This window comes from Enhydra lutris, unplaced genomic scaffold (genome assembly GCF_002288905.1).
Source record: "Enhydra lutris kenyoni isolate GAN:26980312 unplaced genomic scaffold, ASM228890v2 scaffoldscaffold22, whole genome shotgun sequence".
NCBI classification, from domain to species: Eukaryota; Metazoa; Chordata; class Mammalia; order Carnivora; family Mustelidae; genus Enhydra; species Enhydra lutris.
This window is the reverse complement of record NW_019154106.1, coordinates 41560034-41572882: the sequence shown is the minus strand read 5'-3', so window position 1 is coordinate 41572882 and position 12849 is coordinate 41560034. Positions and strand designations below refer to the sequence as shown.

At 48.5% G+C, this 12849-nt stretch overlaps 1 protein-coding gene across 5 annotated transcripts in view; it reads right to left on the bottom strand.

Moving 5' to 3' along the window:
• The window catches only part of LOC111150067 (secretion regulating guanine nucleotide exchange factor), a 217983-nt gene that overhangs the window by 159486 nt on the left and 45648 nt on the right, over nucleotides 1–12849 (bottom strand). For all 5 annotated transcript variants that reach the window (XM_022507404.1, XM_022507405.1, XM_022507403.1 and 2 more), the window contains one exon: nucleotides 9744–9910. In XM_022507404.1, coding sequence (XP_022363112.1) covers nucleotides 9744–9910 — 167 coding nt within the window. The remainder of the gene's footprint in view (nucleotides 1–9743; nucleotides 9911–12849) is intronic.

Genomic DNA, 12849 nt, shown 5'->3' with positions numbered 1-12849 from the left:
ATTTATGCTCTATTAACCCCATTCTTCGCACACTGGCCATGGGGATTACAGACTATGCTTCTCCTTCCCCTGAGGGTAGAGGCGAGGTCTTACCTTCTTCCATATCCTAAAGGCTTGGCTGAGTTTCTTCTACACAACAGGTTTCCAATAAATGTTTATTGTGGGAATGAATTTTTTTTTCTGTATTTTCTAAAAATCTTGAAAAAAAAAAAGGTAAGAACATCACAAAATCAGATTTATATTTTAGTACATCATTCCAACAGCCTGTGGGGGCAGCTGGGATGAGGCCAAACTAGAGACAAGGGGTTCTCACTTGAGAGACAGCCACTGAAATTAGGTGGTAGATAATGGGGGTCCAGGCCAGAGGGACAGTGGCAGAGATGGAGGCATCCTTAGTCCCCTGGCCAACCAGCCCTCACAGAGCTCACACTTCTCCCATCAAACCGCCGCAGCCTCCCTGAAACCCTCATTGGCTTCTGTTTTCCCTCTAAACTTCTGCATGGTTTACTTCTACCCTGGGACAGCCCAGTTTTCAAGGTCAAATGCAACAAAAGACAGCTGGTAAGCTCCAGGGTGAATGTGGGTGCAGCCTGGGGCAGTTGTCATGCTGCAGAGCACAGTGGTGACACGTGAGGTCACTGGGACTATAAATCAGTGCTGACGAATTTCCTCTGCAGCTGGGAGAAAGCAAGCCAGAAGCATCCTTGCTGTCAACACTGATGGCTAACCTCGACAGGAATCCACGCTCTGTGCCACTCCGCGGAGGCTGACCATGGATTACCAAGCCTCTGGCCTCCATTATGTTCACTGGTTCTGATTCCAAGATGTGTTTATCAGAAGATCCAGGACAGTTCTGTGTAGCTCCTTAGATCTCAAGTGATTAAAGACAGGAGAGGAGCTCTGACCCATACTTATCACAAAACCCATATCCGAAACACAGAGCACCTGGTATGCTATGAACCTAATAGCATCTGTACAGCACTTGAGAGTTTATAAAAACCCTTCTCTATCTTATTTGCATACTCCAATAATCCTGTGGGCAAGATACAACAGATACTATTACTCCCACTTTGGAGAGGTCTGACTGACCCAACGTCACAGGGATTGTGGGTGACAGAGCAGAAATTCCATTCCAGGTCTCATTCCACATTCAAGACTGCCCCTCAGACCTCGCCCGCCCAGTGAGCACTATGGTTTCCCAGAGTCGTGGGTTAACCTCACAGCCCTGGTCCTTGCTGAGGCTATCCTCTTCCTCCTGCTGTTCTCAGGAGACACTGACCCGGACTGCAAGTCTGGAGAGGGCCACTGCTCTCACTACCGCCTAGTGAGAGCCAGAGCCAAAGCCAGAGCCCAGGGCCATGCTGGCGTGAGAACTGTCCCAAAAGGAAGCTGTTGGTAGACGGGACTGGCGATGAGAATGAGGGCTCCAAGTGCAGGTTCCAGCCCCGGCACTGTGTCACCATGTGCCATGTAACCCGGGGCTCATGACAGCTTTCTCTCGGAACTCTTGCCCCTCGCCCCTAGCACTAGGGCAGCCACCGCTGCCCTGGCCCACCAGTGCCAATAATGGTGTCTTTCTTCTACCATTTCCAGCCAGCTGCCAGACTGTGATGGATGGACTCGCTACAGAGTAAAACCAACTCATCCCTGTTTGGAGGCCTCCCCAAATTAACCTCATCACGCCAGCAAACAATCTGGCTTTCAATCTAACCAGGACAACTGAAGCCACCCATCAGGGGCTCTCGCCCTCTTCTCAACTCACTCACACCAGTCCCTTGCTGTGGATGAAGCTGGGCCCTCATCACACATGGATAAGTAAGACAGCATCTATGCTCGGGGCGCCTGAGTGGCTCAGTGGGTTAAAGCCTCTGCCTTCGGCTCAGGTCATGATCCCAGGGTCCTGGGATCGAGCCCCACATCAGGCTCTCTGCTCAGCAGGGAGCCTGCTTCTTCCTCTCTCTGCCTGCCTCTCTGCCTATTTGTGGTCTCTGTCTGTCAAACAAATAAAATAAAATCTTTAAAAAAAAAAAAAAAAGACAGCATCTAAGCTCAAAGAACTCAATGTCTGATTCAGAGACAGACATATTACTAACTACTACAGCTCTTAAATACCGTGTGACAGCTTTGGGCAGCAACCTGGTCTTTGCTCTATGAATTCTTGGCACCTTGCACTGTTCACGGCCCACACTGAGATGCAGTAAACATTTATTGAATAAATAAATAAAACTAAGACATAACACGATGACAGAAGATATAGACCCACTTCAAAGAAAGCATTTCTCTTCTCCACCTCAAAAATTCCATCTTCACATGTCCCCTTTTCTCTTGACTCCTGTACTACAAGAAAGTATCCTTGCGTCTTGTTAGAACTCATCCCTTCACAGAGACTCCAAGCCTCTCTCATCTCCCCGGGCGCCTTGCTCCAGCTGTGCCCTCGGCCTCCTGCATCTTTGCTCACAGCTCGGGCTCGCTCACTCGCTCGCTCACTCACTCTCTTGCTCATGCCTTCCATCGGCCTTCGCATACACTGTAATTTCCCCACACTCACAAAATGAACTCAAACCAAGCTCTCCTCCCAGTCACTGAACTTGTCCTCTTATCCTCCTTTGGCCACTGAATCTCTGGGCAAGGTTGTTCACACCTACCGCCTGCATTTCTCACCATCCCCTCAACCCCTGTGTCCTCGCTCGAGCCTCTCAGAGGTGTCACCACAACCTCCCAGCCGTCTTTTCTCAGCCTCTGACCTCCCTGACCTCCTTGTTGAAATTTCCTTAGCTTCTGAGAACGCTGCCATTCCTGGCTGGCTTTCTCCTTCTCTTGTCGATACACAGTCTCTATCTGGCTGCTCTTCCTCTGCTTTCCTCCTAATGCGAGTTCTTGCCAAGATTCCCCTGTTATTTTGCATTAGCTCCCTTGAGAAATAATTTCATGTCAAAGCTTCCAATTTAGGAAGCCTTTCCAGTCACCACCTCCCACCCCAACCAACCCCCACCCCAACCCTGCAGGATCCAACAGAACCGGAGGGATTGAAAATGCAAGGAAGAGGAGGTCCCCAAGGACATGGTTGGGATGAGACTGTTGTCAGACGCTCTCTTATAGCCTTTGTCACCTTCAACTGGTCCTGCAATGAACTGATCTTAGCCTGGCCACCAGTTCACAAGCCCCTGAGATGGGAACTCTTCCATCCTTCCCTGCTCCCCGCATTCACCTAATGCAGTGCCCGGACAGACAGGCACACATAAGCATCTGCTGGAGGAAAGACTTAGAACCGGAGGTGCACGTGCATAGCAGCACTCGGTAAACTGTGAAGCCCTAAAGGACAATAAACCTCATCCTCAGCAGACTCTGTAAGAAACTTCTAGGCTGTTCGAGTCTATTACAAGGTCAGACACTCTGTTCTCTGGCTCCACAGGACACATGTTGCCCAAATGCCTGAAAACATGCAAATGCCCATTCCAGCACGGGCCCAGGCCTGGGAAGTACGGACTGTAGGGGGCGATCGCAGAGGACCTGAAGAGGGTCATGTATCTCTGAAAATTTTCTTTCATTCTGTTTTCATTTATTCAGTCAGCAAACAACCACTGAGCACCCACGAGGTGCCGGGAGCTATTCTAGACCCTGGGAACACAGCTTTGGAGGAGACAGACAAGGCCCTTGCACTCCTGGATCCGACAGTTTTGCACGAGGAGATGGTGACTAAACACAAATAAGACAAAAGTGGATGGTACAGAAGGGCTGGCTGTGTCGCATCCTTTCCCACCCCCTTCCAACAAAACAGCCCTGGCGGTTGGCTCCCTTCTCTTCTCTGAGTGTTCCCATGAACAATGCCCGGCTGACGCTCTGACGCGTGCTTGCGTGAGGACTCTTGTCAGGCCAGCAGCTGCACACAGAAGTGCCACTGTTCTCACCTCCCAACGAAACCGTCGACGCGTGAACACTGCTCCCCTCCTTGGGGAGGCCTCTGGAGCCTGCTGCACCTGGAAGGGCTGGGCCACAGGGGCTGCACGGGCTCTGAGACCTCACGCTCCTCTAAGAACAGCAGTGATGAAAGCGATTACTTACCAGAGAGCTACTTGGGGATGCTTTTTTCGGGTTGTGTTCAATTCTGTCAGAACCCTCCAGACTCAGCTGATTGCTGGTGGTAGATTTCTGTGTTATTTAGGGCACCGAAGTCCCACAGTCTTGACACAAACTTAAAATTAGAAATGCATTAAATATAGGAAAGGAGGAAGGTCATTCAGGAAGGGCAGCATTCCGAGGGAGCTGCAGGACAAAGACGCTCTGGAAACTTCCAGGTTCATTAATGGGTTTTACACAGCATTCGAGTGGTATTTCTCCTTCTGAAATAACCCTGTGGAAAGCGTAGGGGACTGGCTCAAACCTCAGCTAGCTCCGCCGAGTGAGTGACTCTGCAGACTAAAAATAGCTGCTTTCCCACTCGCTCTGACAGCTCGCACCCAGACCCAGCGCACAGGTAGGCCCTCCGACAAACACTTTCAGTCCTGCAGCAAAGTCAGGGTTGATGGCTTCTGGGCTTAACAAGTACCCAATCCTTGGTTCAACTCTTGTTTATTTCCTTGTTTCCTGCTCTTGCTCCAAGGGCTGTGTGTGCGTGTGTGTGCCTCTGTGCACACGCGTGCACATGTGCCCTGAGCTCCCTGACTGGGATTTGGTGCTCCTCAACCAGACGTGGGCAGAATTTAAACTGGGAACATGACTCAGGCCCATGGCTGCAGACTGAGCCCAGAGCAAGGCCTTCAGAAACCCTGGGAATCAGGCTGTTTGTCCTGGGCCTTCTCCTAACCTACCTAGCCTCTCTGGGTCTCGGTTTCCTCAACTGTAAAAGAAGGATAATCATTCCCAGTCTGGCCTATTTCACAGCATCATGCTGGGAGCAAATGAGTTAAGGGACACGGGACTTATTTTCCTTCAGACAGTAATCCTATCAGAAAGACAGATGGCAGGGACCGGACGGGCCAGACAAGCAGCAAGACTGCAAAACGAGGCTGCCCCACTGGAACGGGCAGGCATCCTGAGCGGCCCAGGAGCTAGAACAGATCTAGACTCACAGCTTCTGCTCATGTTGTCCCCTCTGCTGGAATGTCCTTCTCCCTTTGCCAAACACCTCCTCATTTTTAAGAACCCAGCTCAAATAACATTTCTGCTCATGGGTGTCTTCGGCATAAATCACCCCAACTCCCCTGTTCCCTTGGCCTTTCGTACATACCACTCAGCACATCCACTCTGCATAGTAAGGATCTATTTACAAACCTGGAAGTTCTTCGAGGGCGCAGACTAGATTCTTTATCTTTGTATGCACCACCCCCCACCCCAGTCCCCACTGTGTGGTCAATGCAGGCACGTGGCAGGTGTCAACCAATGTTTCCTGGGTTGACTATGGAATAGGCAAGATCCCAAAGCCAAGACAGAGGTAAACTCAGGAAAGCAGGAACGGTGGGACAGCACACACAGAGCCCACAGAGGGGGTGGCAGGTGGGGAGTCCAGGAAGTACTGTCATGGGAGGTCTATCTGCCCCTGGCAATAAGGTCACAGCCACAGGGACAGCAATCAAAGCTGAACTGCAAGTCCTGGGGGGACCAGACAGCAGCAGCATCACTAAATCCCAATGACCTAAACTGGAGCAGGAGGCCCTGGGGACAAGGAACAAGGGCAGAGAACAGAGCCAAGGCAAAGAGACAGAGCAAGGCTAAGTGGTACTGAAGCCTGGAACCTCTGGATTACTTAAAATACCCAGGTCTGCCAAAGTTGAGCCAGCAGCAGGGGTCAAGTGATCTTGACTATGACCCTGAGGGACTCCAGGGCAGGAGTCATTATAACTTTATGTAGCGATTATTTCCATAAAATAAGAATCAGATCTGGAAGGGACTCTTAGATCTGTAAGAAACATCAGGAAACACCTGGTCTAACATCCCCCACCCATATCTGGGAGAACTAAGGGTATAGGAGGAAAAGGGGTTGCTCAAATTCACTCAGCCCGGGCAGTAGCAAAGGTAGAAGCCAGGTCTTCTGACTCCGAATCCTCATCCCCTCAGAGGCTGCTTGCCCTCTTCTGAAGGTCCCATGCACATACTGGGTGCCCAGCTCTAGCTGCTTCAGAACCCTGGGGAGACCCCAACATACCCACTAAGTGAGCACAAGCACTTCTGCTTCCACCTTTGGGCAGAGTTTAGAGCCAAGGTTCCATAGGAAACGTGTAGATGATAGCCCCAGCTGGGGCCAGGGAAGCTGTTGTGGTTCACACATACTCTGCACGGATATGTACATGGGGGGAGTAATCCCGATTACTCTGCTACTCCTGGAATTTTCCAAGAGTGGCTAGAGGGGCCTAGTATCTAAGGCCAAGCTGCTAGAACATGATACGCATAGTCTTCACCACTGCAAGAACATTAAAGACCTACCAAGGCTACAATCCCAAAGTCTTTCTCAGGCTAGAGATGAGACATGGCTCCAAAGAAAGTATTCAGACTCTCGGGGGATCAGAGACTCTACCTCCCAGACTCCTGGAACTTTTAATCCAAGTGAGGATATATACACAAAAGGACAGATGCAACTTTACTTCATTTACAAGGCAAGTATGTGAGCTTCAAATACTTTGAGTTCATGTCCCGCCCCCACTGTTTACATACTGTGTGATCTGGAGCCAGGGACTTGCCCATCCTGGGCCTGAGTCTCCTGACACATAAAGCAGCGAATACAACACTTGCACCCAGTTTTATTGTGAAGATGAAGTAATACATGTCAAGTCTTTCGTATGATGCACCACCAAATCGCATTGCGTTTGTCTGCTTTCTTTGGTTCATAGAAAGGGATGGTTATACCGCCTGTGCTTCCCCCTTCTGTGTGGCTGTCACTCTGGATCCCAGACACCTCACTCTCACTCTGCTAATCCCTGGGACACAGAAGAAGGCAACTGGTCGGCTATGGGCCACACTCAATTCCTTGAAGGTCAGGAATCATTAACTTTGTTCAAGGCCGTTCCTGTTCCCCAGGTGTCCCTGAACCTCCCTGGCCAAGCCCCTCCCAGGGCAACCCCTCGTTTAGTAGGGCTTTATATCTTTTCCAAGGTGAATCCACTCCTAGTAGCTAGGAGCTGCCCACTGGCCTGGGCAGTGGCAAACAGGGCCGCAGGCAAACAGATGCTTGACAGGTCAGACCGGAACATCGACAACAGGGATAACCCCTGGACCAAATTTACCAAAAGGAGACAGCCTGGGGCCTGGGGTCTGAACCTGCAGGGAGCCTGGCAAGTACACGCACCAGCACCCCAGAGCCTGGAGCAGAGATGGAGGGAGCACTGACATAAAGTCGCCCCAAGGCTCAGGGCTCAAGCCAGCTCCTCAGGCAGTCCCTCTAAGAAACACTAACAAAGGGGCACCTGGGTGACTCAGAGGGTTAAAGCCTCTGCCTTCGGCTCAGGTCATGATCCCAGGGTCCTGGGATTGAGCCCCATATTGGGTTCTCTGCTCAGCAGGGAGCCTGCTTCCTTCCCCCTCTCTTTCTGCCTGCCTCTCTGCCTACTTGTGATCTCTCTCTGTCAAATAAATAAAAATCTTTAAAAAAAAACAAAAATAAAGAAGCTACACAAAAGTCACCTCAGTGTCAGCCTCTTAGGCTGTATGTGCACTGGTCATATCTGTCACAGTGCTACACACGACAGCGACCACACAGTGTTAAAAGGCAAAGAGAAGGGCCCAACAGTTACAGAAGGCCTGCCACACACCACGAACCCCATGTGTTGTGCTCACAGATGACACATTGTGGCAGGCATCATGAGCCTCATCTTGCCAAGGAAACCAGAGACTCCGAAAAATCCGTGAGGCCTCTGGGCCTCTGTTGTGCTACCTGACCACGAAGTCCTAAATGTTCTGAGAAAGGCAAAGAAGAGTAAAGGGTCTAAAACCCTCGGTACCAGGTGCCTGGCTGGCTCAGTCGGTTAAAGCCTCTGCCTTCGGCTCATGATCCCAGGGTCCTGGGATTGAGCCCCGCATCGGGCTCTCTGCTCAGCGGGGAGCCTGCTTCCCCCTCTCTCTCTGCCTAACTCTCTGCCTACTTGTCATCTCTGTCTGTCAAATAAATAAATTTTAAAACCCTCGGTACCAAGCTCTCAGCACCTTAGTATTGTGGCTAAGCAGACAATATGAGCTAAAATAGTTCATTCCCTCATTCACTGCTAGGGGAGTCAACGTCTCTCAAACGGAATCTAGAGAAAGACAACAAAAGTCATAAAGATGTTCACAGCCTTTGCCCCTGCAATTTCATCCCCAAGAGTGTATCTTCAAGAAACAGTTCAAAAGGGTACTCACTGCAGAGTCCACCATAGTAACAAAAAAGAGGAAATGAGATAAATGTCCAACATTCGCAGAATGGTTTGGAAAATCCCAGAACCTTTGACTCCTATAATGTTATAGGGCCCATTTTAAATGACTTTCAAGATCAGAAAGAAACAAGGCAAAGCATTTGTGATCAAATAAATGAAGACTGAATACCAAACATCCTCGGTGCTCTCACTACAAATTTATAAAGGAGGTACATGTGTATATGCAAAAAGGAATGCAGTTGTGAGGGTGGTTAAGATTAGGGATGGTTTATCATCAACATCATCATCATCATTATTACCATGTCTAAATTGCCTTTGTGGTTTTGTTTAATGAGTGCCTTTTCAATTAAACAAAGAGAGAGCGAGAAAGACAGACAGACTTAACACCAGCACTAAGGAAAGGCCCAGGAGGAGCAGGTCTGGGAAGCAGAAACTGAGAACCGTCCTACATACCCGGAAGGAGGAGGCCAGGCAGGCCCCGGGGGAAGGGAAGCCCTCTAGGTATGAAGAGGGTTGTAATTAGTCTGATGCTAATTACAGAAGTCTCGCTAGCTTATTAATTTTTTTTTGACAGACTCTGAATGAAGACTGAATTCCTTCATTAAGCCAACTTGGGTTCAGAGGCACATTTCCTACGTGGCCTTCCTCATTCTCTTCAAAAAACCTAGCCTTTCCTTTTTTTTAAGGACAGCAGTAAAGTAAAATTTAGTAACAGAAACATACACCCTGGAGAAATTAGGCCTCCTGCCTTAAATGTAGAAATTCAAGACATTTCAGGGAATTAAAGGGGCTTGAATAAGGAACTGAACTACAATATTTTCCACGCTCGGAAATATAAACAGTAGTGCAGAATACTTAGCTCACTATGAAGGCCCCTCAATCAGGTTCCAACCTGTCTTTCCGACATCACCCCGTATTTGCCCCCACAGACACCTCGTGCTCCAACAAAGTGAACCACCATGGTCCCCCAAACACTTTCTTCACTTTCCTACCCCCGTAACCCCGTTCCATCTATTGTGCCTACCTGAAAGTCCTCTTCTCTCTTAGAGCTGCTTGCTCGAGTCCGACCCATCCTCCCAGGCACAGCTCAAAGCCGTGTCCTCTGTGACACTGGCCTAACCCAATCCGCAGAACCTGACTCCATCTCCCACTCTCTGAAGCGGACCCAGAGTACTCGCAGTCTCTCTGAAGGAGTTACGCCCAGTCTGCTTGCGGTACAGTTATCCAGGCACCTCCCTTTTCTACCATACTGAACCCCAAGCAACTTGAGGCAAGGGACCCCTTCAAAGTCCTGCCTGGAACCCACAATGCCTCTACTAGAAGCACACAGTAGGCCCGCAGTCACTGCTGTGACGCAAGACAAGGGAAAGAGAAGCATTCCTTCTGTAGAAAGTCACTTCCTACCTCAGTTGCTCCTGTTAAGCAGTGCAGAGGCGAAGGCATGCTCTTCCGAGGTCCTGAGCGGGGGCACGATGGATCCTGACTTTGTAGTTTCCAGTCTTCATGAGACGCCAGCTTCCTTCCTAGTTGACCGTAGTCTGCTCGGCCCCAGGTAAACACCTTGCCAGTTTCTAAAAACAAACATTAGCTGAATTAAGGTTACATTCCACAGCTGTGCTCTCATGGGCAGGCAATGACTTATGAGAGAAAGTGTGAGCATTTATTTTAGTATCAACTACCATGTACCAGTAGCCATCCTATCTTCCTGTAGGGAGAACACAACTATTCACACTTTCACAGATGTGGGGACTGAGGTTCGGAGGGGTGAGAGGGCACGACCAAGATCAAACAACAGGGAGCACCAGAGCTGGATTCCAGCGGAGGCGGATTCCAAAGCCTGTGTGCCTGCATTTTGACAGGGGACAGGGTGACAGGGAACTCTGGCCACACATTATGGCCTCCCCACCCCTCCTTGGCTCCACCCAGACGTCTGTTCTCAGGCTGTCAGCCGCCTTGAAGTCCCCAAGGCTCCTGCCTTGCCCCATGCCACAATCTCTTAGCACCCTCCTCCTAGCACAATTAACGGCCAGTTTTGTGTGTTTTCTCTCCACATAAAAGGACCTTCAGAGTCTATGCTCTTACCCAAAGGAGCAAGTCTCATAGTCCCAAAGCAAGTGCCTATGTGAGGTGGAAGGGAATGAGAGAAGGGAAAAAAGACAAAATCATTTACAGCCAGGAAAGCCTCAGTCCCCCAGATGCACCATCTGGGAAGCTGGCCAGTGCAGAAGATGATTGAAGAAAATGGATTTTGGAAAAAGAGAAATGCCTTTCTTCTCCCAGATAAGAAGAAATTCACCAAACTCGCTCAGTTGTACCAAGTGCCACATTTGTTATTTCAACAGAAATGCAAAATCCGATGAGGCATAGATTATTAACAGATTCTCTGCAATAAATATGCATAACCATGTGCGCTGTATAAATTCTTTATACATGTTTATTTTAACAAAGAGACTCTTTGCTTAAGAGACAAAACACCAAGCAATGCATATTAAATTCTAGACAAATCTACTACTAAGATACTACTGTGTTTAGTATCAAAGCTTCATCTGGCCCTATATTCAACATACGGTTTATAGTGTCAGCTACAATACAACCACAGACTCAGGGGGAAAATGTCGGAATAGCGAAGGGATGCAGTTCAGAGGATGGGCCTGCTCACAGACATCATGAAGACACCGAGGAGTTCACGGGAAGTTCTGAGCTTCCTCACAGGGGAACAAAGTCTGTGCGGCCCATGGGGTACGGCAGGAACTGGGAGTGGGTCCGCTCAGATGAGCCATTCCGTGGCCTCACACACGTTGTTCCTCTTGCCGTGGATGCCCTTTCCTTACATTAGTCTTTCGATAAGCTACAGCTCCAGCTGTACAGTCCAGCCCACATACCACCCGTTCTGTAAAACCTTTTTTGACCCCTCAATCCCTCACAGAAAGGATGAAACCCACCCTCCTGTGGGCCACCTTTATTACTGTACTCATCAACTACTGTGTTCTCATTTCACAGGTAAGAAGTTAAGGTTCAGAGAAGTGACTGGCCCACAGTCACACAACTCCTTCTTCTACCCATGGTACCATTCTGTTATTAGTTATTCACACAGGGTCCACATCAATGGATAACCAACACCCAACACTCAACACTCTCCCCTCACTTCTGTAGGACCCACAAAAAAAGCTCATGTGCCCAGGACCCACAAAGCATCCAAAACTAGCAAACGGTCACTCTACTTGAGCTGGGTGGGATATATAACCAGACTACCCTAGAAAGGAGAGTCCCAGGAAGCTAGAAGATGAGACTATTACTTCTTAACTTGACCCTACATTCTTCTGCTGCAAAGAACTGGCAAGATGTTATCTGCAAGACTATCAAAGAACTAAATCCCACAATGAATCCATTCCTGTGAAGTAAAACATCTTAGAATCTTCTCTGCTATTGATTACTGATGTCCAAGGCAAACAAGATTGCCAGGATATGGTGTCGCCATTATTCCATCTCCAATAGCAATTCAACCATTATACTTACATAGCACTTTTCACCTTCAAAGCACTTTACAAAGATTAACTAATTAATTCTCATGTTCCCTGAGGAGGCTACAGACATTCTATTAGAGACAAGCCCAAAAACCAGGCTGACTGGATGGCCAGCCTTCACTCTCCAGCCCAAGTTTGCCCAGTCAGATAGATGCATTCTCTGAAGCTGTCTGTTTTTCCCCAAAATACACCCTGCATTAGAAGGCTCACAGAAGACAAAGGAGATTCTTATTTTCCTTTTCTTTTAAACAGACACTTACCATCTCCTAGGTGCCCAACACATTCAGAGCCACTATCTTAATTAATCCTTAAAATAGTTCTACATAGTATAGATTATTAAACTTATTTCACAATGAGGTTAAATGACTTGGTCAAGACCAAACAATCAGCAGATGGTAGAACCAAGATTAAAACCCATGGTTTGTTCTGACTCCAAGCCCTTTGGTAGCTCCACTGACTGCCCAGCTGCTGTCAGTTCTTACAGTGTTTGAGGAGGGGGAAAGTCCAGATCAAATGAGTATGTTCCGTGTACCCGCTCATTTCCCAGGACACCTTGCAGAACTCAGGACTATAAGTGCTGAATAAAGGCATTTAACACAAGGATGATGATTTTAGGTCACCTGGAGTAAAAAGAAAACAATCCACACACACAAAATGTTCACTAAGGCACTGTAGACAAAAATATGTCTCAAGCAGAAGCCTGCTGTCAAATCCGAGGAGATTCAGAGCACAAATGTAACAAGCAAATTTTTGCCTTATAGCCAAGAATTATATGTTACTGTGGCAAAAGAGACATACATTAATGTCATCCAAAAAGTACAAGTATGTGTCTTCAGATAAATGAGAAAAAGGACCAAGAGCACAAAATAACGTCAGCAAGTAAAATATCATTTCAAGGCCTGCCCGTGCGCAAACTGACACAAAATCACTATGGAGCCAAGACATTAGGCACAGGTGGCAAAAGATTCCAATACAACACAGAACAC